General features: G+C 56.3%; 3 protein-coding genes across 5 annotated transcripts; 2 read left to right on the top strand and 1 right to left on the bottom strand.

The window, feature by feature from the left end:
- Positions 1-540: 540 nt before the first annotated feature.
- RPL10A (ribosomal protein L10a) lies at positions 541-3,118 on the bottom strand. Its single transcript, XM_051808933.1, has 6 exons — positions 3,058-3,118; positions 2,782-2,856; positions 2,610-2,690; positions 2,151-2,299; positions 1,090-1,262; positions 541-742 (listed from the first exon to the last, which is right to left on the bottom strand). The coding sequence occupies exons 1-6, from the start codon at positions 3,060-3,062 to the stop codon at positions 572-574; spliced, it is 654 nt and encodes a 217-aa protein (XP_051664893.1). The 5' UTR covers positions 3,063-3,118; the 3' UTR covers positions 541-571.
- A 101-nt stretch (positions 3,119-3,219) lies between these two features.
- Positions 3,220-13,260, top strand: ZNF76 (zinc finger protein 76). Of its 3 annotated transcripts, none has more exons than XM_051808903.1 (16): positions 4,587-4,727; positions 5,994-6,071; positions 7,175-7,252; positions 7,407-7,606; positions 8,240-8,317; positions 8,685-8,801; positions 8,937-9,012; positions 9,353-9,478; positions 9,584-9,763; positions 10,015-10,248; positions 10,617-10,747; positions 11,498-11,647; positions 11,740-11,853; positions 12,190-12,295; positions 12,984-13,076; positions 13,166-13,260. In XM_051808903.1, exons 1-14 carry the CDS (start codon positions 4,655-4,657, stop codon positions 12,292-12,294), a joined length of 1,740 nt encoding a protein of 579 aa, XP_051664863.1. In that variant the 5' UTR covers positions 4,587-4,654; the 3' UTR covers position 12,295; positions 12,984-13,076; positions 13,166-13,260. The 3 variants fall into 3 exon arrangements, with proteins under 3 accessions (XP_051664864.1, XP_051664863.1, XP_051664862.1); XM_051808902.1 differs by having other exon boundaries at positions 13,150-13,223; XM_051808904.1 differs by lacking the exons at positions 11,498-11,647; positions 12,984-13,076; positions 13,166-13,260 and adding an exon at positions 3,220-3,362 and having other exon boundaries at positions 12,190-12,975.
- Positions 13,261-13,738: 478 nt separating this feature from the next.
- On the top strand, positions 13,739-24,972 carry DEF6 (DEF6 guanine nucleotide exchange factor). The gene is made up of 11 exons (XM_051808906.1): positions 13,739-13,952; positions 17,719-17,859; positions 19,320-19,505; positions 20,945-21,172; positions 21,252-21,398; positions 21,566-21,674; positions 21,756-22,054; positions 22,462-22,628; positions 22,832-23,030; positions 23,438-23,528; positions 23,743-24,972. The coding sequence occupies exons 1-11, from the start codon at positions 13,740-13,742 to the stop codon at positions 23,952-23,954; spliced, it is 1,992 nt and encodes a 663-aa protein (XP_051664866.1). The 5' UTR covers position 13,739; the 3' UTR covers positions 23,955-24,972.
- The last annotated feature ends 345 nt before the right edge of the window (positions 24,973-25,317 follow it).

Genomic DNA, 25,317 nt, shown 5'->3' with positions numbered 1-25,317 from the left:
TTTTTAGCCCAGAATAAGGAGTTGGACATAGGTTGGCTCAGAGGGAAGAGAGGATGGAACACACTCTGTACCCTTGGCCCCAACCCCCTTGCTGGGCTGCAGCTCCATCCCCTGGCATCCCTGGGCAGCTGGATGATGCCCATCAAGTCCTCACAGGCTGCACCTTGGGCAGAATCCCCCCACCCGAGGCTGGAGCATCAAAAACCTTCAAAAGCTGGTGCCCCCCTCAGATTAAGGCTGTGGGCTCTGCAGCAGGATGGCTGCAGGTGAGCACTGCACGTGGGCACAGGGGGATCTGGGGGCCATAGTTCAACTGCTGAAACTCCACCTGCCTCGGGACACCTCTGCTCTGATCAGTCTGGGGCAAGTGAAGCCGTTCCCCCTCCCTGCTCTGAACACAGAGGCCCCTTCCCTGAAAAGCTCCATATACCACTTGGAATTCACATCCCTATCAACTCAACGCAGCATCTAAGACCTGGCTCACCACAGCTCGTTGGCAAACCCACCCCAAGCTCTGGAGTAACAGAACCACACATGGTCGTGGGTGCCCACAGAGTTTATTGCTGCCCCCTCAGTAGAGGCGCTGGGGCTTCCCCATGGTGCTCTTGATGTACAGAGCTCGCACGTTCTGCCAGTTCTTCTTCAGCAGGGACACCAGGAAGTTGATGGCCAGGTGGATGTTGTAGACAAGTTCATCCTCTGTCATCTTCACGTGACCGACAGCCACAGCCAGACAGAGCACCTGGGGACATACACCAGAACAGGTTTCATGGGCAAAGGTGCCGACCTGAACTCATCTATGTGCTGGACTGTCCCATGGTCTGTCAGCTGGACACAGCTTCCCCAGCCCACCCATGGGGTTTTCCAGTGCCTGCTGCACCTGGCCTGTGGCTCCCTGTGCCTGTAGCCCCTGGATGCCACCTCTAACACTTGCTTCCAGATCTGTCAATGACAGAAAAATTATTCCTCCTTTCTGACTGGCAGCAGAGGTCTCCCTTTGCTGGAGGAAACACTCGAGGGCCACCTACAGTCCATCCCAGATATAGCAGAGACACAGAACTGCCTTGGAGAGGAAAAGCCCTGCTTTACCTTCTTCATCTGGAATTTAATGGTCGATTTGACCTCATCAACCTTAGCCACCAGGTTCTCGTTGTGGGTGAGCAGAGAAGGGAATTTCCCGGCTTTGTTCAGGCCTGGGCCCAGGATTCGAGGAATCTGCTTGATCAAGGACTCGGAAGCCAGGAAGGCATCGTACTTCTTAGCTGCAAGGAGAGAACTGGGGAGGTGAGGACAGACTCTGCTCCCACTCTGAGCTCCCAGAGAGCGGCTCAGCCAAGCCTGCACAGCTCCACTTCCCCCAACAGACATTCCCACAGTCCCACCTGGACAGGGGCTGGTTTTACCAACAATCTATCAGGAATGACTGTCACAGCAGCCAGACCCCAGCCCCACTCCTGACACAGACTCCAAACGGCACAAAGCTCATTCCCTAAAGGAACTGTCCTTTGCTGAGCCCCAGGTGACACTGAACTCTGAGCTCTGCCAGGAGCCTCCTGCCACAGCCTGTGCACACCAGGATGGATGACCCATCTACGAGAGGCTTAGTCAACAGCCATAGTATCCCATGTCACTTCCTAACTGCACATGGTTCCGTGGCTGATCATGGATTGAGTGTCAAGGTCTTGTCTGCCTCAGGAACGTACCAAAGTGATTCTAGAGTTCTCAGGGAAGGAAGGATTTTCTCTCCGAGAGAAAAGAGACAAATTTTATTCTGTTCATGTAAGAACTGCAGGACTAAATCCCACTCTTGCCTCCAGCATTTCTCTGCTTTTGCTGCACTCCAGGTCCTTGACCAGAAAATCGAGGAACACAGCAAAGGGTGAAACTCTGTGACAGGCATGCTTTCCTATGTCCCTTCCTTCCTTCTGCAGGACAACCAGCCCTGCTCCTGCTGCACTGACCTGTTAGACCTGCACTGCCAACAGCTTGAGGGCTTTTCTGGGTAGTTTCTGGGCAGATTTTGGTACTCTACTCAGCTTTCTATCCCTGGAGCTAACCACGACATGGAAATCTGAGATGACAGAAAACCTCCTGCTTACTCAGACCCCTCCCAATTTGGCTAAGGTACCCAGAGCCTGACCCACACTCACCCAACTTCTTCACCAGCTTCTTGTTCTTGTTGAGCTTCTTCAGAGCTTCTATGTCCATGTGCGGGATGTCAACCGCTTTGGCCTCATCACAGTGCTGCTGGTCCCCCAACAGACAGACCGAGAACTTGGGCCGTGGCGTCGACTTCAGCCTGGGGATGGAAGGTCCGAGTCAGTGCCTTACCAGCACCGCTGCCGTGTCCCTGGAGCCAGCACGGAGACACCTTACCACAGCACGGGGCGTCCTGCACCGCTGCTCACCTGCCATCACAGCAGGCCGGTGGGGACAGCCCGGGGGGCTCCCACACCTCCCCTCATGTTTTAAGACCCAGGGTGAGGGTCCGTCCAGCCGCTCCCGCTGGGCCGGGGCGCTCTGGACTCCCCAAGCGGTTCGGCCCCGCGGCGGCCCCGGGCAGGGCCGGGCAGCGCCGAAGGCTGGGTGGGAGCGAGAGGATGGCGAACCTGACGGTGCCGGAGAACCGCTTGTCCTTCTGGGGGTCGTAGTTCTTGAGGCTGATCTGCAGCTCCACGGTCTCCACGAACCTGCGAGAGGCAGCGGGTGAGGCCCGGCCGGGCGGGGGGAGGCCGAGGCCGGGCGCTACACGCCCGGTCCCTCCGCATCTGGGGCTCTTACTTGCGCTTTTTGGCGCGGCTGCCGTGCAGCACCTCCTTCACCGCTTCGTACAGGGTGTCCCGGGACACTTTGCTGCTGCGGGGGGAAACGGCAGCGCGGGCTCAGGGCAGGCCCCGCCCGAGGCGCGGCCCCGAACCCGCCCCGGCCCCCGCGCTCTCCCTCCGCCATCGACCCCACTGCATCGACCCCCCCAGGCAGCCCGGGCAGCCCCGCGGACGGGGCGGACGGGGTGGATAGTGGCGGATGGCGGCGGATGCGGCGCCAGGACCAACCCACCTCATGGCGGCGGCTGCTCGGACCAAAGGGGCAGAACAGCTCCCGGAGCGCTATAAATAGGAGCGAGATCTCGCGAGATTTGGCCACGCGGCGCCATGGAGGGAGCGGCGGCAGCGCAGAGCCACCATGTTGGGAGCTGTGGAGAGCACCGCCCTGCCCTGCCCGCATCTCCTTCCCTGTTAAACGAACAACCAAGGTCTCTTTGCCTCCTGTCGCGGACCACTAGGACAGGAGCTCGTCCATCGCTTCACAGCGCATCCTAGGAGCCTCTGGCTCCCCTGAGCAGCTGCCGGGAAGAAGACGGGGTGCGTCCGCTGCGTGAGGAGCGAGCTGGACAGGCTCCCCGCGGGCGGCAGTGCTGTAGAACACCGGCATTAGGCAGGTCCCGCTGGCGGCCCGCGCAGCCCCCGGCCGGGAAGGGCAAGGGAAAGCGGTGCCTCGCGGCTTCAGTGTTAACATCGCGCATGCCCCCATTGGCCGCCTCACGGCGCGCGCTCCCCGAGCCGGCCCGGCCCGCCCCGGAACCTGCATTGCGGACGCGGGCGCAGCGCGTTGCTGTGCGGGTTGCGGGGCCGGCCGCGGTGCATGTCGGTCCGGCGGCGGACCCGGGCCCGGCGGGTCGCTCAGGTCGGTGCGGGGGGGCGATGGCGGCCGGGCCTCGGGGCTGCCCCAGCCCCCGGCACCTCGCGGGCAGAGCCCCTCCTGTCCCCCGCCACCCCTGGGCCCGCCGGCCGCTCCCCTCGGGCCCTGCCCTTCCCCGGTGCCGTCGCACCGCAGCCCGTACCGGGGGCTCAGCAGTGCAGGGCCGCCGCAGCCCAGGGGGAAGGAACCCCGGCAGGACCCGCTGCAGCCGCAGAGGGGTGAGGGTGCGGGCTGAGGCGTACTGAGGGGGCTCAAAGCCGAGCTCCCCCCGGGCTGCGGCGGGGACGGACAGGGCGGTCCGACTTGTTCCTGCAAATCAGACGATTAAGTATTTGGCTATCTCAGAGATGGCTCAGGAAGAACCCATTGTAGCTGCTTTGAAAGATAATCTGTCAGCAGAGAGCCTCTTTAGCAAAATGTTCTTGTGGGGGTGTGGTGGTTTTAATATAATGTGCTTAGAGCCTGAAATTCTGTTTCTCGAAAGGCTGGGAATTAGTCAGGAAAGGAAGGAGAGGAGGATGCTTCCAGGGATGAAGCTCATCCTGCCCCTGTCTCTTGCAGTACAGGACATGCTCAGCGTGTAGGTTCAGACCTTATAGTACTTGGAAACCCTCCCTGCAGATCATTTGGAAGACGGGAAGGGCTTGAATGTGGCATTTGCACTGTCTCAAAGAAGAGTCTGTCAGTTCACTGGTGTGATTTTATATTTGTCTGTGGAACAGATTGTTAGCCCTGCCTGCCATTGGTGGGGGAAGGATGCAGTGTGTTGTCCATCTTAATCCTTTATAACCTCAAAACTAGTTTGCGGCCATTCAAGCCTTTCCTGGTGTGCAGAAGTGAGTATACATCTGAGGAGAGAAAATAAAATGGAATTGTTCTTACTTAAGGCTTGCAGCAAAAAGGACGGCTCGGTGTCCCCCAGGCCCCTGGCTCTGGGCCCAGTGCTCCCGGCGGGATGGAGAGCCTGGGGCTGCCAGCAGTGACCCTCAGGGACGGCACCACGGCCTACCTACAGCAAGCTGCCAGAGGTAACGGAGCCTCGGGCTGCCAGGGCTCAAAGTCTTTTTCTGGGGCTCAAATGAAAGACTTGCCAAAAGTGCCCTCACAGCGCATGAGCTGCCACACGTGTGTGGCCGTGTCACACGAGCAGCACAGGTGATTCTCTGTTGGATTTGAACAGAAGTCTGATATAAAAACAGAATTCAAATGTGCCTCTGGTGTGGAAATGAAGCTGTGGAGATGAGAGAGCTGTTGCTGTAGACAATAAAGGTGCTGTTCAGACCAGATGAGCCTTGTTCTCTCTGGGATCACTGGGGGAAGCAGAGCTGATGCTGTGGCTTGGAGGGCTCTTTTCCACCAAAACTTGCCTTGGGCTGAGCAGGAGGTTTTCCTTCACTTTCCTTCACAGGGATTGGTTCACAACAGTGCATTTCTCACTCAGAGAGGTGCCAATTTCAGCACTTTTCCTTACTTTGATGCGTGTGAGGTGCCCCTTCCTCCACTACCCACTGCTCCCAGAACAGGAGCGTGCTGTTTCCCAGCCTGCAGAACAGGATGGATGAGCTGTGCAGCTCCATGTCCTGAGGGTTGCTCTCTTGCTTTCTTTTCTGTGAAAACTCACTGGAAGTTTATTTATATTCCACATGTGTAGAGTGTCTTGGAACCACTGGGTTGTGTGACCCCCCCCCCCCGACTTTGTGCTCCAGGTGAAACCAACCTGGATTTTACTTATTCAAGTGGGATGGAGCAATGTCCTCTCTGCATCAAATCTTTGGGTAACTCAGTCATTATTACAGGATTGCACAGAGTTAGGCTTTGTAAGATTTCAGTCTTCAGAACCCAACCCTGGCAGCATGTTAGGCCCCTTTAGGTACTGTAATTTTTTTCCAAGAGTTGATCCTCTGCCAAAGTAGAAAAAAAGAAATCTCCAGTCACTTGCTGATGCCACTCAGAGCTCCCAGTTGATTTTTTTTCTCCAGCACAAGTGTAACTGCTTTCTACTAGATTCCAAATGCTCAGCACACAATGTTCTTTCTGCTCCTTGGCACAAACTGCTGGGAGGGGCAGCTTGTCAACAAGTGATGCCTAAGGGTCTTTGTTGTGTGTCCTCCTCTCTAGGAAAGGGCAGCTCTGGCATTTCTGGGAAGTGAAGTGCCAGCAATCTGAGGGAAAGCTGGTCCCTAACAGCCTACAAGTGACAGTTTCTCCCTTCTGTGGGACTGGTTTCCTTGGGAAGCACGTGGGGCAGAGGGACTGGACTCGGCAGTGCTGATGGGATGTTATAACTGTTTCAGGTGAAAAGCTGATTGAACAAGTCATTGAACTTGAAGATGGGACCACAGCTTATATCCATCAGGTGACAGTTCAGAAAGGTGAGAACAATACATTCCCCTCTTTCTCTTTGGAAGGACACTGTAGATGTGGCTGTAGCTGTCAGTGCTCCAGCGCTTGGGCTCCTGTCAGCTCCAGCTCTCGCAAGTCCAGGGTTTGTGTAGGGCTTTTTTTGCTCATGGTTTTGAGGCTGGATAAACAAGGGCATAGAATATGTGATTTCCTGCAAAGTTTTCAGCAATCTGTCAAGAAGATCAGTTTGGTGGAGGTGTCGTTTCACCTGTGGGCTCTCTCTCCCCACTGTCAGTCTGACAGACCGCAAGCCCAGTGAGCTGTGTGCTGCTCCCACACAGACTTTGTTTCATGTGGGAGCAGTTGGACGGGAATTTCCTCTGAACTATGAGATAATATATTACTTTTGGAATAGGTGTTGGTGAAGGGCAGGTGGGGATTGTTGGAAGCAACGCCACCTTGGTCATTGACCCATTGGCCAATGTCACCTCCAGACTGATATGACATTAATCTGAGAGGTGACGGGAATTCATTTCATGTGGCAGGCAGCAGAGTGGCCCAGGCCCAGGCCCCTCCCTGACCACGCTAAGATGCAAAAGGGCAGGTAGAAAGAGCTCGGTTGCTTTGGGCAGTCCTTCTTTACCCTCCCAAGCCTCTTGTATGCCATCTCCCTCTTCTAATCTCAAAAGGTTGCTTGAAACCCACTTTTTATGCCTTTCTCCCCTTCATCCTCTTTACTGCCTCCACACGCAAAGTGAGAAGGGTTTTCCTTCTCATCCCTCCTTCCTCTGCCATGGGATATTTGTGTTACCTTTCACACATCCCTGTGCCAGAACAATCCTTCTTGTCTGGGATATAATCTGGCATTTTGAAACTGGGAAGGCACTGCACTAATACTTTGAGCTAAGAAAGTGGCGAATCTGTGCATGAAGCCTTGAAAAATCTCATAATTCACATCAGAAGGGTTCAAATGGTGTCTTAAAACCTACAGTTGTGGTTGCCTTCCAGGGCAAGCAGGAGCTCTGTGTCCTCTCCCGGGAACCTTAATGCTGTAGGGTTCAGGAACTGCCACAGTATTCCCTCCATCCTGAGTCCTCCAGGAAGGTGTGTGGATGTTTCAATTCTCTTTTAGAGTCTGTGGCTTTGGAAGACGGTCAGCCAGTGGTGCTGGAAGATGGCAGCATGGCCTACATACACAGCACAGCTAAAGGTAAAGTGCTCCCTGCTCTTCACTTGGCAGCTGGAGCAGAAGCTACTATAGTGTCCCAGATTTCCAGGGCTATGGGTGGCTGGGGAGGTGGAGCACTCTTCTGCCTCGCACTCAGCAGCTCTTTGCATTTGATGTAATTGGTTTCCTCTTCCAGACGGTTACGATCCTGGCACCTTCCAGGCCATCCAGGTGGAGGACTGCACTGCCTACGTCCACCGTCCTGTCATCGTAGCACCTGGCAGCACCATCCTGGAAGTGCAGACAGGAACTGGGCTCGAGGAGTTAGCTGGGGAGGAGGAAGATGATGCCTTTGGTGTGGAGACCACGAATGCATTACAGCAGTACAGCAGTAAGGTGAGGGCACAGCGCTGCTCCCGGGGTCTGCCAGCAGCACCACAGGCTGGGGGCCACGCTTGGCCCTCCCTTCAGCAGTACTTGTGTATATCTGTCTTTCAGCAGTGCCAGCTTTGAGAGAAGCAGCTGGACAGGGCTCCAGGGCAAGTGCCACCACTGATGGGTGGCTGGCAGTTAGGGGCCCAGAATGGGGCCATTTGGTCCCATGGAGTGCTGGGCCTGCCACCCTTAACGTGCTACAGGCTTGGATTTGGGAAGAGAGGAGAGCTGCTGTGATACAGCCTTTGGGATGTCAGCAGTGGCTAAACTATGGCCACTGTCCCCATGGTGACAAAGACCTCAAAAAAACAAAACAGCTTTCGATCCTGATGTGTTGTCACTGCAGTGTCCCACCTGAACATCCTGGGTGCTGCCATTTTCTCCTGTCTGCATAGCATTGTGGAGACGGGGCTGCCAGCAGAGTGCTGGCAATGCTCAGCTGGGCACAGACCTTCTTGCCATGGCAGGCCCGGTCCCAGCTCTCTGCAGAAGGGCGGGGTGGCACTGGCTGTCGTTGTCTTCCTGCTTGGGTTGCTCTCGTGCTCCACACTGTACAGGGAGGCACAAAGAGTGCCTGTGCTTCTTCACCCACAGGGGTCTGACAAGGAAGAGGAGGGAGTGACAGACACCTGCCGTATGAACCCTACGGACTCCAGCAACGTCCCTTCTCAGGTCTGAATTTTTCAGTGACTGGAACTAGGCCGAACTCCTCTTTGCCAGCGAATAATTAAAAAAGCGTTGGTGGCTTCTCTGCCGAGTTAGCAAATAGTAAGTGCACACTTCACAAATGAGCTGAGCAAAGCCCAGAGAGGGAGTTAGGTGTCTGAGAACCCCCAGTGAGGTGGGAGTGGGAAATGCAGGTTTGTGGAGCTCTGTCACCTGGGCTGCACCGTGCGGGTACAAGCTTGTTTGTAGGAACATGTTTTTGGAGGATAACTGCAGGAGTGCATATGTATGGCAAGGAGGGAAATATTTGTGTGGGCTTGGTGAAGCCTGCTGTGGTGGCTTGCTGGATTAGTTCCTGTACTTGTCTTGGCAGGATTTGCAGGAGGAGGAGGTGCACAGCCATGGGAAGGGGCAGCAGGTCAGCAGCAGAGCTTTCCCCTGTGGGTACAAAGGCTGTGGCCGCCTCTACACCACTGCCCACCACCGCAAGGTAAAGCAGGTGACATGGCAGTGTGCAGGCCAGACCTATCCCAGGTTACAGTGCCAGGGTTCTGCATTCTGTACAGCTGTTTTCCTTCCTCCTTGCCTTGGTCCTCATTTTAATGACCCGTTCTTCTTTTTCCAGGTACATGAACGTGCTCACACAGGTGACCGGCCATATACATGTGACTTCCCAGGTTGTGGGAAAGCATTTGCTACAGGTAACAGCTTCTCTTTTGAGAAGATTTTGCTTTCTATCCAACCCAAAATGCTGTTGAGCCTCAGCCCTGGCTCTGGTCCAGCAGAGCACAATGTCCAGAGCATCTAAAGCCTTCTGCGAGGGAACTACAGCACAGGAGCCTGCAGGACTTGATTGATTGTAGTCAGATAATGGTGGAAGTAGGGTTGAAAGTAGTGTTGGGAGCTGTTTGGATATTTTTTCCCCCTTAGCTTTGCAGACACAGGACAGACACTCAAGTACATGAACTGGGGGGTGGTACACAGCTTATCATGGCATCTCCTTTTTGTTACAAAATTAATTGTCGTTTCTGTCCTGAACAGGGTATGGGCTGAAGAGCCACATGAGAACACACACTGGTGAGAAACCATACAAGTGTCCAGAAGATATGTGTAGCAAAGCCTTCAGAACCTCTGGGGATCTACAGAAACACATCCGCACACACACAGGTGAGCAGCACAGGGGGAGAACTGCACTGCCAGTGAAAGGGTCTCCAGGGCATTCCAGGTAGCTGCATGGTAGCAGGGCTCATCCACATCACTCTGTCAATGCAGGTGAGCGTCCCTTCAAGTGCCCCTTCATGGGCTGTGGCCGCTCCTTTACCACCTCCAACATCCGCAAGGTTCACGTCCGGACGCACACGGGCGAGCGGCCGTACGCGTGTCCAGAGCCCGGCTGCGGGAGGGGCTTCACCAGTGCCACCAACTACAAGAACCACATGAGAATCCACACAGGTAGGAGGCGGCAGCTTCTCCCAGCCAGCAGCAGGGAGGTCTGTGGGGCTGAGATGGGCATTTCCAGGCTCAGCATTGCAGGAGTAGATCTGGGGGTGGCCAGGGAGTTAAAGCAAATAGTGGGAATTGCTTTGCTGGGTTGATTATTGTTCCACTGGTCCATCTCCAGCTATTTGCTCTGGTGGGGAATCCCTCCCTGGAGCATGAGGAGAGCGAGTGGGTGAAGCTGTGCTCTGTGGCCTCTGCCCTAGGAGAGAAGCCATACCTGTGCACTGTGCCAGGCTGTGGGAAGCGCTTCACAGAGTACTCCAGCCTCTACAAGCACCACGTGGTGCACACGCACTGCAAGCCCTACACCTGCAGCAGCTGTGGGAAGACGTACCGCCAGACCTCCACGCTGGCCATGCACAAGCGCAGCAGCCACGGCGAGCTGGAGACCATGGAGGACAGTGAGCGGGCCCTCTTTGAGCAGCTGAGGCTGGAAGGTGAGCCCCCACTCCCCCATCACCTGCAGCAGGCTCAGGTCAGGTACAGCAAAGGGGGAAGAGGTGACAGCAAGAGCCTGCAGCTGCTCCCCTCTCAGACCCGGGTCTGTGCCATGGCCTCCTGCCTCCCCATCAAATCCAGATCTGTGTTTGATGGTCCTTGCTGTAAGTCACAGGTTGGGAGCAGGCCCCTGCCCATTCTATAGTACAGGGAGAGGTAAAGGCCCTTCTTACCAGGCCATCACTGGGCTGGTGTCATCATGATCTTGTGCTCTTCTGTGCTGGCCCTTGAGGCCACAGGCAGGTCCTGGGGCCCAGCATGTGCTTTCATGTTCTGATAATGCTGCTCTTCCCCTTCCCTGACCCAGTTGCTGCTGCTGACAGAGGCTGCCCGCTGAAGAGCCAGCATATTGCTTTCCTGTCGGAGATGGAGGAAGATGAAGAAGATGATGCTGAGCCTACACAGGTCTCACTTATCTCTCAGGATGGGACAGAGCAGGTACAGACACTGACAGCCTCCAGCACATCAGGGACAGCAGTTATTATGTGAAGCGAGATTCTGCCTCTAGCCAGCTGCAGTGTTCTCTTCAGGGCCTTTTTTCAGCATAAAACAGACCCTGGGGCTCCATGGGCTCTGCCTGCTCTGAGGGATCCCTCCTACAGCCTCACCTGCTGCTGCAGTCTTGGTTTGAGGGTGTCTCTGATCTAGCAGGGAGGATGCCTCTCCCTGCTGATGGGGTCTCCAGGTTTTTGCCCAGGCTTGTGTGCAGTGCCTGTCAGTCCTCAGCTCCCAGCAGCTCCCAACATCTGCTGACATAGGCTGGATTTGGAGATGTTTTGTCATCATTTGTATGCAGCAGTGCTTTTCTTGTACTTCCCTCCACCAGCTGCCCATGTGCTGAGTGGAAAAAACTCCCTTTTGTGGTACAGGGCAAAGGAAGCAGCTGCCAAAAGTGACTTGTTTCCTCTTAGCCTGAGATGCTTCTGCTGCCACAATGCACAAGCTGTCCTGTACAGCCTGGAAAGAAGAGGCTGAGTGGGGAGGGGAGCTGTGGTACAAGCAGGGAGGGCTGGAGACCCAAGCTCCGAGTTCTCTGTCATCAATTCTGTCCATGACCCTGGGCAAAGTCCTTGGAGTTCTCTGTGCCCTGGGTCTTGGGGGGAGACTGTTTCATCCTTGCCCAGACCTTTGCATTGCTAAACTAGGGAGTTGTCTAAGACTCCCTGAGCATCCGCTGTCATCCCCCAGGTCAGTCTGTCGCAGGAAGAGCTGCGGGCCCTGGGCAGTGCCATCAGTGTGGGGACACAGAGTGGGGCCCTTGCCGTGCCCAAGGGAGAGGTGGCGGGTGACACTCGCACCGTGACTGTGGCCAACACCGATGGCACCGAGACGCAGGGGGTACAGACAAAACTGGGACCTTTCCTGTTCTCTGCTAGAAAGGAGCTGCATTTTCTTTTAAAACATGATTGTTTTTTATCTGATTTTCCTAGGTGACCGTAGTCGCTTCTGGGGCAGTCTTGTCAGAGGAATCCGCCGTTGCCCCTCTCCATCATCAGCAGGTGGCATTGCTGGCCACTGCCCACGGCACCCACATCACTGTGCAGGTACCACACATGGTGCAGGCTCCTGCCATGCACCCCTTTGCTCCCCAGCCACCTACTGCCCACAGCACTTGCCCTCTTGCCCTGCTGCATTGCTGCTTGCCCAGAGGGCTTGCTTCTTAATTCCCAGGTGCCCTGCATACAGAGGACAGCACAGGGACATGCTCCTGGGATTGCAGAATGCTCTTGTGTAAGCAGCCTTTCTGCATCACGGCCACGTCTGCCCCTCTGCTTCACACCTCTGTCACCGCCCCCTTGCCCCCCTGTCCTTCTGGGGGCTGCCCTGAGATGCCTTTCGGGGGTTCAGCACTCACTATCTCTCTCCCTTGCCTCCCCCAGCTGGAAGAGCAGCAGAGCCTGGAGGAAGGCGTCAGCATGGCTGCAGCAGTAATCCACTGTGGACCGGTGACGTCTGACACAGCCGTATCTGAGAAAGGGAGCTGAGGTCGGCAAAGCTGCTGGGGCAGGGGGAGAGGAGCCCTGGCCTGTCATGGGCAGGGGCAGTGGGTGCTGCAGGGGGACACGGGGCAGGGACATGTCTGAGCCAGCACCTGCCCCCCACGGGCCGGGAGGGCTGACACGGCAGCGTGAAGCTGCTGAAGCGACCCCGTGAAAAGGGCTCTTCTCTCCAAGGAGGGAGGGCAAAGATACTGGACTGCTGCCTTCTCCTGGAGGCTCTGCTGGAGCCTCTCCTGGGCTCTGAGCAGCAGCCCTGTTTTCAGAGAGGCACTTCCTGCCCTCTACCTCTAGGAATAGTCCAACAGCTCCCCTTTCCTGTCCACCCCTCCAGCTCAGGGACAAGTGGGCAGCATGTGTATGGAAGCAACAAAGGCCCATCAAAGCAAGCCCAGGCTGTCCTGGGCTCAGTGTCAAGGGTGACCAGTACCTGCCATTGGAGCCAGTGCTCTGACAGCAGTTCTCCCATCTCTTTGGCACATTCCACTCTCAAGCAAGCTTCCGTGGCTGACTCCTTGGCTGCAGAGCAGAGCAGCCTGCACTTCTCGAGGGCTGAGCTAGACCTGAATGTAAATGTTGAGTTGAAATAAAAATAAATTAACAATGTTGTTTTTAAAAGCAGCCCCCTTCTCTCTGGTGGAGGCTGGGAGGAGGTGATCCATGTTACTGTTTTGCAGCTGTAGGGATTAAAGAAATTGAGGAGATTTGTGGAATTGACCGAATGTGTCCTGCCAAAGCAGCGACTGTCCCAGAGGAGGGCAGGGAGCAGGGTGAGCTGTACCCTCTGAGCCCCCACCATGTGGCTTGGGGGGGCTAAGAAGTGTCTCTAAAATCTCAGATCAGATTTTGGCTCTTCCAGGGACCCCTGCAAGCCCAGATTTACAGAACTGTGTCAGTGAACACATCTTACAGGCCCCTGAGCTGGGGAGAGAGACTTGGGCAGGTGCCCTCAGCCCTTCCACTGCCCCAGGCACTGGGCAGAAAGAGCCAGCACGGGAAGCACCATAGAACCATTTTGGCTGGAAAAGACCTTTGAGATCGTTGAGTCCAGCTGTAAACCTGAGCCCAGTGCAGGATCCCGGCAGGCAGGTGGATTATTTTCTGGACGTCCCCGAGGAGTTCGCAGAGGAAGAGGTTTCTGTGGGCACGGAACGGGCACAGCCCGGGAGGGTGCAGCACGCTGGGTCTCCCCACACCTGCCCTGATGCGATTGATCGCAAAACAAGGAGAGCTGGAGCCGTTCCAAAGCGCAGCCCGTGCTCCCGCTGCGAGGGGAAGCTCTGCGTCTCAGTCCCGGGAGGGGAAGCTGCTGCTTGAGCCAGGGAGGAGATTTCTCTCCCCAGAGCGCAAATGCCGAGGAAGCGTTTGCTGTGTGGGCCGAGCCGAGCGCAGGGTCCGCGGGCCCCGGCGGCGCGGGGAGCGGAGCGGCAGCGATGGGGCGCGGGGGGTTCCCGGGGAGCCCCGGGCGGGCGGCGCTCCCGCCCCGCGTCCCGCCCGCCCGGGCGGCGTCCAGGAACCGGATCCGCGGGCTCGGCAGAGCCGCCGCAGCCATGGACCTGCGAGCGGAGCTGCTCAAGTCCATCTGGTACGCCTTCACCGCCCTGGACGTGGAGAAGAGCGGCAAGGTCTCCAAATCCCAGCTCAAAGTGAGTTCCCGGGGGGCTCGGGCGGCCCCCGCGCGCGGCAGGAGGGTGGGCGGCGAGGGGCAGAGCAGGTCCAGGGCTCTTTGCATCCCCCCACCTTTCCACGGAGGAATTGTTAAATATTGAGATCGGTAAGACCTTGCTGTTGCCTCCGTACTGATTCTGGTGAAGTTCTCGAGCTCTGCATCATCTCCCTTTAAAAAAAAAAAAAGAGGGAGAGGTGGGAGTTCATGCTCAAGTATGTTTTCTAGGTGAAAATGAGGAGAAATCTAGCTTTTAGTTCTTTACATTTTCTTACATTTTTTATGGCCTACTAACAGCCCAAACTCAGTTTATATTTTCTTGCTTGCCAGAGCACCTGCATTTCTGCTTCCTGCTGAGCCAGTGGGTCGGGAGGTAGGGGCAGCTTGTTTTTAAACTAAAACTCCATAGTGCTGTGGCCAGAAATAACAAGGCCTTTTTAAAAACTCTCTGCTTTCCCCTCTCCCCCTTCTTAGCAGCTTTCAGAGGGCTCCTGCCCTTAGCCCTTCATCAAACCCATCACAGCTTTAAAAATCTTTTTGCCTGCCCCCAGGCCGTGGTTGGTCGAACCTGCCAGGGAGCTCTTGGCTTCGACAGTAATTATTGATTTTTTTTTACTTTGCACGTGGTGGGCCTCATTTTTGTTGCCATGTGAGCGTTCTCTTGGTTCTTAGGCTGGCACCAGGGTTGGAAATGCTGGTCATCGTTGGGGGCTGAGATGAGAGGAGAGACCTGAGCAGAAGAATGCCGGGCACAGGGAGGTGTTGCATCAGGACTTGGCAGCTGCTGCCAGTTTGCGAGACCAGTTGTGAAGTGCTGCAAAGAAAGCTCTTTTCCACTATTTCCTCTATTTTATAGGGTTTCCCCGGGGACAGACTGCAGGGAAGGTGCTGCACTTGGTGGGGAGGCATGTTTTGCCCCAAAATTAAGAGTTTGTTTGCAGGAATCTGGAGGGAAAGTAGCAGGAGTCAGATGACTCCTGCTCAGCCATTGCCTTTGCAGCAAAGAGCCTTCTTCTGCTCCCCAGAACTCATAGCATGTGTCCTGCGAGCCACACTCACCTGCTAAAACTGTAGAAATAGCTGAAGGAATTAAGGAAAATCCCAAAGTAGGCCAGAGCTTAATTCCCTCTGCTAATCCCTGAGAGGGGCTGCTGTGCCCCCCTCACAGCATCCCCTGCACCCATGCTCGGGGTCAGGAGCCCAGCCCACACGTGTGATGGACCCGAAAGTGCCAGTGTGAACATGTGCAGTGCTTGTCTTGAGAGATCTTTATCACCAGATATGATGCTGAGGCCACAGAAACCCTCAATTTATGGCAATTTCCTGGAGAGTTTGTGCAAGGGGGGACAGGGGCTGCAAACCCTCGCGTAGGGGCTGTGGGGATGCTGGGGATGGTGTGTCCATAGCAGCTTTACCCAGAGGGGAAAGGAACTTTCCTCCTTGCTGTTCTCCCCCAGCCTTCAGTGACAGGACAGGTTGGTGGTGGGTTGAGCTGCACCGTTGAATGATGAAGCTCAATTCTGGATAACTTTACACCTACCTCGAGGCCTGGGAGAGCTCATTTCCATCCCCAAATATGCTCAGGTTTGCCCCAGCCTACCCAGGCCAGCAGCAGCATTTTTGTCCATTCAGCGCAGAAGGAATCCGAGGTCTTGCAGGCCTGATTAATAATGTGTCGAAGCCACAGTGGCTGAGCACTCTCCAAACCCCTCCTGAGCTGTGCTCTGCTCCTCACCCGGGTGTGTTGCTGCATGAAGCGTCTTGAACAAGGGTGGGAGAAGCAGCGGCGTTCACAGGGTTTGCACCTGCGGAAAGGAAGCAGTCCCAGAACTGGGTGGGATTGTGCTGGCACATGGGCAGTGTCCCAGCGGGAGCTGGGGCTGAACTCCAGCCTCGCTCCAGCCAGTTGCTGTAAACATATTGGGGTTTCCAGTGTGATGGTGCAGCTGTGGGAGCCGTTGGGCTCCTTGCAGGGGCACTTCTCCACCGGCGAGTGTGTGCAGACACTGTGAGTGTGGGTGTGTGTGTGCACAGGAAGGAAGGGCAGCTTGCGGTGGAGTGCTGCGCGCCCAGCGATGTCGGGTAGTTTTGTTCCCAGCGCAGGCACACGCCAGCCCTGCTCTTGGAAAAGGATTTATCCTCTCAGTGCCATTGCATCCTCCCTGGCTGAGCAGAGGGAGCTGCTCCCTGTCTCTGCGGATCCAGGCTGGGATGTGGGGTGTGTGCCTTCAGTGTGGCTGTGCGTGGCTGGAGCAGGAGGTGAGAGCCACCGAGCGCTGTCCTGGTGCTTTTCAGCACCTCTGTTCACAGGTGATGGGGATCATGACAGTGGCTCCCCACTGTCATTTTTTCCCCCTCCAGTCTCTGTTTAAGAGCCTGGGAGTGTTTCCCACCTCTGCTCAGTCCAGTCACCCCGCTGTCGGCCGGGCTGGGGCTTTCCTCCCAGTTTGTCCAGTGACGGCTCTGCGAGCGGAGGAGCTGTGGGTCACAGTGTGCCAAGGTGGACAGAGGGGCTTGGGGTTCCCATCATGGAACCCCATGGTTTTGCACGTGCAAACCTCCCAGGGCTTTTTAGGGATGCTGTGAGAGGTGTGAAGGATGGGGACGAGGGCCCACATTGGAAAAAGAGAACAGGATGCAATTCCCGAAGTTTCAGTCCATCCTTCAGGACATCCTGAAGGATGTCCAGGGTGTTCCCAACCCTTTCCAGTCCTGTGCAGACCCCAGAGCTGCACCAATCCCAAAAGGTGCAGCTGTAGCAACAGTGCACAGGGCTGCAGCCCTGGTGTGTGAGCACAGGGCGGAGTCCTGCTGATCCCATCAGTCCGGAGGGTGGAAAAGAGAAAGAAAATCTGGTTGAGCAAGAACCATCTCCAGCTGCAGCAGCCCAATGTGGCCTCCGGCTCCTCTCCTGCTGGGAGGAAATTTCCAGCCCTGCACAGAGGAGTAGGGATGCTGTACCCTCTCCTCCAGGCCCTCTCTTGAACCCTTGGCCAACTGCATCCGCAGATCCTGGTGCAGTGGGGCGGTGTCAGTCTGGGATGCTCATTTAGTCATCTCCTGGGAGGTAGAGGCAAGGAGAGCGCTGCCTGTCTGGCATCACAAGCTGGAGATGCTGGTGATGCTCGTGGACAGCCTTGCTTTGAGCTTACCAGCACGTGGGAAATTTGGGAGCTTCCAAACACCCTTTGTTTTGTGGAGTTTGAACAAAAATTAGCTGTTGGTGAGACTCGTGGAGTGAAACACGAGTTTCTGCAGATGGTGCATCTCCAGATCTCCATTGTCTGCTCCCATTCCAGACAAAACTTTTTCTTAGTTTCTTATAAATCTTTTCTATTTTCATACTTCCATCTTTCTGTGCCCCCTGGCAGACAGCCGCTGCTGCCAGGCTGGGCCATGGTTGTACCAAACACGTGGCTCGGGGTGGCTTATCAGCTTTTCTAGATCAGAGCAAGTCCTGTTTTCTCTGAGAGGTTTGAAACAGCTCTTTTAAAAAAAAAGTTCCTGATGTGCGAAGAAAAGTAACTAATGTGAAAAAATCCTTAATTTTTGCCTGTTTCTAAATGATTCTGAAAGGTTTTCATTTGGGAATGATGCCCCGTTCTCTGCCAAACCCAAACTCTGCCTCAGTGCTGTGGCTGCAGGGAGGTCACAGGGCATAGTGGGTATGGGGGTGGCACCACAGAGGTGTGCTGGGGCAGGGCTGGAGGTTGTTCACCTTCTCACCACCCCTTGTGCTTGGCCAGGTGCTGTCTCACAACCTGTACACGGTGCTGTGCATCCCCCATGATCCCGTGGCACTGGAAGAGCATTTCCGTGATGACGATGATGGGCCAGTGTCCAGCCAGGGCTACATGCCATACCTGAACAAGTACATCCTGGATAAGGTGAGCCCCTTAGCCTTGGAAGGGGGGACACAGTGGTGCCTGGGCTGCTCCTGCATCACACGGGAGCCCAATGGCTCTGCTCCCCACAGCCCGCAGGAGGTCACATGCCTTGATGGGTGGAAAAAGGGTGCAGAGAGATGGGGAGCACTCAGGTGAATACCAAAACAAGTGAGAAACATTTAATTCTCAATGTCTCCTTGGCAAGGATGAAGTCAGCCCTTTCCATCAAGGCTCTGGATGCAGCAGTATCTCTGCCCATGTTTCCTGCAGGGCACAGAGAGAGAAACTGGCCACTTTTTCCTCTCTAACCCTGTTCAAATTTGGGGTGTGACGTCATTTGGCAAAGAGGAGAGGGAGGAGGATGAGGTGCCAGGACAGGAGCAGAGTTGGGGTGGGCAGGGGCTTTCTCCCTTTTTTCCATAATTCAAATGCACCTTTGTCTAGTACAGCCACCACTTTGTCCATGGGTGCTGTTTCCTCCAGGCATGCAGGACTGGCAGCTTTCTTCCACTGTGTGCTCACAGAAGGGGGCCAGAGCTGGGTGCAGTAACCCTTTGTTCCCCTGGCTCTCCTGGCAGTTCTCTATGGGTCTCCATGCCCATCTTTGCCTAGCCTGGAGCTGGTCAGGAGCTGCCCAGTCTGGTCCAGCAAAGCTAATCTTGGCTGCAGGGATCTGGTCTGCAGTGAGTGAGGGCAGAGGCTTCCCCAGCTCCCTCTGCCCAGGGCAAGAGCTGCCCAAGGTCAGCCCAGCCCAATCTCCCCATCACAAAGTGGCCAAAATCCTTCTAGTTTCCTTTCTAGTTCTTTGGGAGATGATCTTTAAACCCCTTTTTCTGATTGACCATGGTTAATAAAATCCCAGAAGCAGCCTGAGAAGGGGAAGTGGGTTTTCCTAGTAAGAGAGGCTTTTAGCTTTTGCCACCCACCCGAAGGTTTTCCTCCAGCTCTACTGCCGCAGGCTGCAGTTTCCTCCTGTGCTGGCAGCATGTGGCTCCTACAGCTGGGATGGAGCACCCAGGGACAGCCAAGGCTCCTCACACATCACAGTTCACCCATCTTCACCAAACCTGCTGTGTGAGGCTGCTTGCAGTGCCAGGACATGGTTACAGAAGCTCACAGACAGCAGTGGGGCCGAGGCTGGTGGAGGCATCGTTCCTGCCTCTGCTGCTGCCTGCCCCCAGGCCAGCACTTCCCTTCGCTCCCCAGTTCCTCTTTATGGTGGAATGGGATAAAAAGAGACCTGAAGCTGTGGAGGCACTGGGGAGGTTGAAGAGCACCACACTGCTGCATGTGCTGCACCACAGGTTTTCTGCTGGTGCTCCAAATCACCCTGTGCTTCTCACTGGCAGGGACAAGAGATTTTAGGAGTGAGAGTTTCTTCCTGCTAGCACTTCCCCCTCAGAACCCCTCTCCATAGCCCTGCAGCTCCCTGCTCACCCTCACCCAACTCCTGCCCACAGGTGGAGGAAGGTGCTTTTGTCAAAGAAAACTTCGATGAGCTCTGCTGGACCCTCACAGCGAAGAAGAACTACAAACCTGACCGGAACGGGAATAGCGTTGTATCCCACCAAGATGCTTTCAAGCTCTGGTGTCTCTTCAACTTTCTGTCTGAAGACAAATACCCTCTTGTCATGGTGCCAGATGAGGTAGGACTGCCTCTCCCCCCATCCCTGTCCTCCCAGGGCTCTGTGCTCTGGCAGAGCCCTCTTTGGGGGTAACACATCCTGCTATCGCTTCCTGGCACGTCCCACCACATCCTGCAAGATGTGGTGCTCCAGGGGGTGAGAGAGAGCAGGAAAGAGGTGGGAGGAGGGGGGCCTGCTATGCCCACAGCCACCCCCTCTGCCCACAGAGGAGGGAGTGACTTGGGAGCATCTGGGAGGACCCCTCCAAAATGCTGGAGCCTGTCTCACGTAGAGGGCAGCGGCAGAGCAGAGCTGTCTGTCCCTCTCTGTGGCCGCTGCCACCGGGCGCTCAGCCCCTGCCCAGAATCTGGAGAGTTAAGGGCGAGGTACCAGCCAAAGCAAAGCCTCCGGCAGTAATCTCCAAATCTCCAAATTCCACAGAATTTAGCGGGGGAGGTTCTCCCTTCTCCAGGGTCAGATGAAAGCCCCATGAGAAGGGGGGCAGATCTAGGGAGGAGGCACAAGCATAGAAGCCAAGAACAAGCATCAGCAGAAGGAACTTAGCTGGGCAAGCAACTGCTGTTGGCTTCTACCCCATCAACATCCTGAGATCAGCAGAAAAGTCAAAAAAAAACTTCAAAAAACAAGAGGACAAAAAAAAAGGCAAGAAGGGCCATGCTGCGCAGACGTAGGAGGGCAACCACACTTCCTGCACCCTGCAAGAGGTGTTTCCTGTTCCCCAGACCATGACAAACTGAACCATCCTTCTGCTTACGGGGCTGAGCAAGCGCATTCACTGCTTGCCCTTCTCCTAGTTAAATGACATTAAAAATCCAGCTGGGGGGGGACCCTGCTGTGTGTCACCTTCCTGTGTGGCTCCCTGCAGTCACCCACCTGCCTCAATCCCCAGATCGTGGGCAGAGGAGAGCTGGCAGCAAAACTTAAGCTGAAATAAGTCTTCCCCACATCATGTCAACCATCCTGGCTCTTTTTAGAAACACTTTACTTGCAGTTTCAAAACGATGCTCCTTTGGGTCCTGTCCCCTTGCTCTTCCCAGTGATTTTGGAAATCAAAGTGGTGCTGAGCTCAGGGCTGTGCTCTGAGACACCGACCTTGCAGGCTGTGTGTGGGGTCCAGCAGTGCTGGCCTGTTCTCCCTCAGGCTCTTGGCTGCTGCAGAGTTTTCTTACTCTGCAGACAAACCAGCCAAAACATCTCAGCCTTGGGGTTAAAAAGGAAAAACCTCCCAACAGTGGTCAAGCTCTAACCCAGTGCCAACCTCCTGAGCCAGCCTGCTGCCTAGAATGCCTTGGCCATGACCTCAGCCATTGCAACCTCTGGGATCAGGGTCCTGCATCTCCAAGCTGGAAAGAGAGGCGGTCTTGGGCTCTCCAAAAGGGGTCGGTGGGGTGGGAACAGCTCTCGCTTCCCCACATCCCTGAGTTTCCCCATCCCCACAGGTGGAGTACCTGCTGAAGAAGATCTGTACAGCCATGAACGTGGAGCTGAACTCCTGTGAGCTGGATGACTACCTGTCCCAGGAGCCGCAGGGGCAAGAGGGGCTGACGGTCTGGCAGTTCCTAGACATGGTGAACTCAGGGCGGTTCCTGCGAGGCATCGAGCAGGAGGCCATCAGCATGGCCGTGGAGGAGGTGTACCAGGAGGTCATCGAGGATGTGCTCAAACAGGCAAGGAGCCCACATGTCCTGGGGCACGAGCCCTGTCCTGCCCCCATCCCCAGTTTTGATCTCTGTCTCTCGTGTACAGGGATACCTCTGGAAGAGGGGCCAGCTGAGGAGGAACTGGTCAGAGCGGTGGTTCATGCTGAAGCCCAGTGTCCTGTCCTACTACATGAGCGAGGAACGGAAGGAGAAAAAGGGGAGCATTGTGTTGGACAAGCACTGCTGTGTGGAGGTACAGCCAGGGCCACTCGTCAGCCTGGGGACAGGAGACCTGGGAGATCCCCTTCAGACCCCAGGAAGGCAGACCCAAGAACACACAATTTTACATCCAGGAGCACTGGAGCCAGGGGGATGAGGTGGGGTACGAGGGTAACACCATCCTGTGTCCTCACCCTGCAGGTGCTGCCTGACCGGGATGGGAAGAGGTGCATGTTCTGTGTGAAGACCTCCTCCCGCACCTACGAGATGAGCGCCTCCGACACCCGGCAGCGCCAGGAGTGGACGCTCGGTCTGTGCCCACCCCACACCCCTTCCCCAGCTTCCCCGTGCCCCCCTCCATGTCCCCACTGACTGTGGCCTCCCTCTCCAGCCATCCAGACGGCTATCCGGCTGCAGGCTGAGGGAAAGAAATCCCTGCACAAGGACCTGAAGCAGAAGCGACGAGAGCAGCGGGAGCAGCGGGACCAGCGCAAGGCAGCCAAGGAGGAGGAGACGCAGCGGCTCAAGCAGCTGCAGGAGGAGAAGGAGAGGAAGCTGCAGGAGCTGGAACTGCTCAAGGAGGCCCAGCGGCAGGCAGAGATCCTGCTGCAGGAAGAGGAGCAGCGGCGGAGGCAGCAGCACGAGGAGATGCAGAGGACCCTGGAGATCCAGCTGCGGGAAGCTGAGCAGGTGGGTGCACCCTGTGGAGAGTCCTGCCAGGGCTTCGTTGCTCATGGGGTAGGTGCTTCCTTCCTCTTCCCTTCCCTGGGGCAGCCTTTGGACAGGCCTGAGATTCCTGCAGAGCAGGAGATGGGGACAACCTGCCCCAAGGGTATGTAGGGGGGCAGTGAGAGACAAGTGCTGGTGCCAAGCTGGCCAGGGAGCCCATTTCTGACCTCACAGCCAGCACTGGCTCCAAATGATGCAGCCTGTCTCCTGAGCAGGGAAACAGCTTTGCTTTGGACCACTTGCCATGGGCTCTCCCTGTTTTGGGAGATGTCTGGCATCCACCCCGGGATGCAGGACTAAGGGGTTCTGGAGACAGTGGTGGTGGCCCAGCCAGCCGCCCACGCTGATGGCTCCTGTCCCCCCGGCAGGCTCGTGCCTCCATGCAGGCAGAGATGGTCCTGAAGGAGGCAGAGGCAGAGCGTCAGCGCAAGCGCATCCTGGAGCTGGAGGCCATGCAGGAGCGGCTCCAGGAGGCCCTGCAGCAGGAGGTGAAAGCTCGGCAGGATGAGGAAGCCGTGAGATACGCGCAGGCCAGGTAGGACTGGGGCATCCCTCCCCCTCCTCAACCAGCCCCGCTCCCAGGGCAGCAGCTGTGCATGGGAATGTGCTCCCTAGGGCAGCTCAATTCTCCTGGGTACTGAGGTGTGCTGGTGACTTCCCAGTATGCTGGCAGGGACAGGGGAAGCTGGTGGATGAAGTGGCAGAGGGACATTCTCACCTCTTGCTCTTCATTGTCAGGCTACTGGCTGAGGAAGAGGAGAAACTGAAGCAGCTGATGAAGCTGAAGGAGGAGCAAGAGGAATATATCATCAAAACTCAGCGGGAGAAGCAAGTCCTCAAGCAGGAGATGGAGAACAAAAACAAATGTCTGGAAGAGGCACAGAAGCAGCTGGAAGAAGTGAGAGTGAACAGACAACGGGTGGACCAAGACGTCATGGTGAGCATCACATCAGTGCCACATCCCTTCATGTGGTGAGCCCCAGGGGACTTCCCAGCCCTCCGTACTGGGGAGGACACAGCAGCTTTGGGAATCAAGGTGGCATTGCCTCGAGGGTTTCCGAGCTGTGCCATGTGCAGGCACGGGGTGCTGCAGTGGCTGAGACAGGACAAGCATGTCCTGCCCCGTGGAGACAGCCCTGGTGTCCAAAGCGATGTCAACAGTGGGAGTGTGTGGAGGGGTAAGAATTGAAGGAGGAGCAGGAGACCTAGAGGAGGGTGAGCTGGGTCTCCATCCCAGAGGGAACCTCCAATCCAGGCTTACTCAGGGAAGGGAAATCCATGCCCACAGTCCCGAGTTGGGGCAGTGGGGTGACCAGCTCACCCCTCTCCTCCATTCCCTCCCAGGCAGCCCAGCGGAAGCTGCGACAGGCCAGCACCAATGTCAAGCACTGGAACGTCCAGATGAACCGACTGATGCACCCCATCGGGCCGGGAGGTAGGAGACCAGCCAACCAGCCTCCCTTGAGCTGGGGCATGAGCCCAGTCCCACACCCATCATCCCCTCTTTGGGAGCATCTGGGGGCCAGAAGGATCCTCATCTTTCAGAGAAGGAATGCCTCTTGCAAGGAGAGACTCCACAACCCTTTTTCTCAGCTGAATGGTCAGTTTGGACCCCAGGTAAACAACTCTCTTTTTCTGTCCACCCGCAGACAAGCGTACAAACGTGAGCGGAGGAGTCTTCGCTGGCTACCAGCCCCTCCTGTCCCAGAGAGATTCTTCCCTCAAACTCAAGCAGAAAGTGGAGGATAAAAGCAGTGGCCCCATGACAGACAACAGCGAGGAAAACGTGAGCAATGGTGGGAACAGTGGTGTTCTGCCGTCTCCAGATGTGGACACCATGGCCACAGAGCCCACCAAGTAGCCCAACAGGATGGCAGAGCCCAGCTGGGAATGGTAGGGCCCAGCTTGTCCCTCTGAGCAGACGGTTGGTGCGGCTGTCTCTGGGTGAAGCCAAGTGTGGACCAGCACAGAGCCTACAGGGGACTGCATGAGGCAGAGATGCTCCCATTTCCATCAGTAAAGGGCTGCAGCCACCACGTGCCAGGAGGCTCAGGCAGCCCAACTCTGGGGAGAGGGCGGCAGGACCATCTCCTCTGGGCTGCTGGACTCAACTCCCTGCACTCTGGTTTCTACCCTGCCCTAAAAAAGAGGCACTGGTGGGTCAGGACTGCGTGGCTCAGGGCTGCAGTTTCCCCTTGGTTTCTACCACAACCCTTCTGCATCGCCTGCTGAACCCCAGGCTGTGGGGCCCTGCCAGGGATGCTTGGGCCAACGGAGCGTGACCTTCTCATCGCCCCCCCAGCACGGCCAGGGTGTCCTTAACTACCACTGTGTTCCCTGATGGTGGTTGTTAGTCCTAGAGTCACTTAGAATTAGCAGAAACCAACAAGCAATAAAGCTTTTGGAGCCGGTGGCCACAGACCTCCTGCCCTGCACACTGGTGGCCCTGCAGGCACCAGCCCTTTCTCCTGAGCATTGTGGGTTTTGGGTTCCCCCTATAGGAAAGGGCCCTTTGAAAGGAATCAGTGGAAAGTGGCTCCACCAGTAGATTTTGGGTTGGTCTGGAGGGCCAAGAGGGATGTAAAATAAAACAAAAAAAAACCCAATAGCATACACAATCATCAGAGTTAGTTTTCCCAAGCACCTCTGTTTAAATAGTCCCATCACCTGTGCCTTTGGGGTCTTTATTGTCCAGGGCACAGAGCCTCCGAGGGTCCCCCCGGAACAGGTCCTTGGAGGAGCTCTGCACCGACCCTGCGGATGAGCTGCAGTTCGTTGGGGAGATTACAATCTGTTTCCTCCCGGGCGCTCTGGGCGTTCTCTCTCGCACGGCACTGCCCCCTCCCACACCGTTTCACAGTTCTTTTCCATCGTGGGGAGCGGCCACTCCGCGGGGCAGGGACAAAGTGCTCTGTGTGCCCGGGGGGTGGGTGGGTGGCCCCGTGCCCGGTCCCACACAGCCGTGCTGACACACAGCAAGGGCAGGGGTGGTTTGGGGGCTGCAGGTCAAATTCAACACCTCTCCCCCCTTCCCAGTGCACTGGGTTGCAGCAGGATGGTCCTGAGCCCTGTGCATCTTCTGAGGTCCCTGCCTGTCCTGTGCCATCATGGCTGGATCACTTGGACACAGGATTCCTCTACTCTGCACATGTTTTCTGGCAGAGTGGGCCCTTCCCAGCTCGGCCCCAAGCTGCTCGGGCTCCACGTGCACGGGAGACTCATAA

Source organism: Manacus candei, unplaced genomic scaffold, assembly GCF_025592945.1.
Source record: "Manacus candei isolate 608988 ecotype Guabito, Panama unplaced genomic scaffold, ASM2559294v1 h1tg000073l, whole genome shotgun sequence".
In the NCBI taxonomy this organism is placed as follows: Eukaryota; Metazoa; Chordata; class Aves; order Passeriformes; family Pipridae; genus Manacus; species Manacus candei.
Note: the sequence above shows the minus strand (reverse complement) of the source record. Positions and strands in the feature narration are given on the sequence as shown.

What these genes read in the sequence shown, in the direction of transcription:
- RPL10A (XM_051808933.1), bottom strand. An exon ending in AGCCGCGCCAAAAAGCGCAA is followed by an intron (nt 2,691 to 2,781) that starts GTAAGAGCCCCA and finishes TGCCTCTCGCAG; the next exon opens with GTTCGTGGAGACCGTGGAGC. An exon ending in GAAGCTGGTGAAGAAGTTGG is followed by an intron (nt 1,263 to 2,150) that starts GTGAGTGTGGGT and finishes CTCTCCTTGCAG; the next exon opens with CTAAGAAGTACGATGCCTTC.
- ZNF76 (XM_051808903.1), top strand. Translation starts at nt 4,655, where the DNA reads ATGGAGAGCCTGGGGCTGCCAGCAGTGACCCTCAGGGACGGCACCACG. An exon ending in CCACTGCCCACCACCGCAAG is followed by an intron (nt 8,802 to 8,936) that starts GTAAAGCAGGTG and finishes TTCTTTTTCCAG; the next exon opens with GTACATGAACGTGCTCACAC. An exon ending in GCACCCACATCACTGTGCAG is followed by an intron (nt 11,854 to 12,189) that starts GTACCACACATG and finishes TGCCTCCCCCAG; the next exon opens with CTGGAAGAGCAGCAGAGCCT.
- DEF6 (XM_051808906.1), top strand. Translation starts at nt 13,740, where the DNA reads ATGGGGCGCGGGGGGTTCCCGGGGAGCCCCGGGCGGGCGGCGCTCCCG. An exon ending in ACAAGTACATCCTGGATAAG is followed by an intron (nt 17,860 to 19,319) that starts GTGAGCCCCTTA and finishes TCCTGCCCACAG; the next exon opens with GTGGAGGAAGGTGCTTTTGT. An exon ending in AGCTGCGGGAAGCTGAGCAG is followed by an intron (nt 22,055 to 22,461) that starts GTGGGTGCACCC and finishes TCCCCCCGGCAG; the next exon opens with GCTCGTGCCTCCATGCAGGC.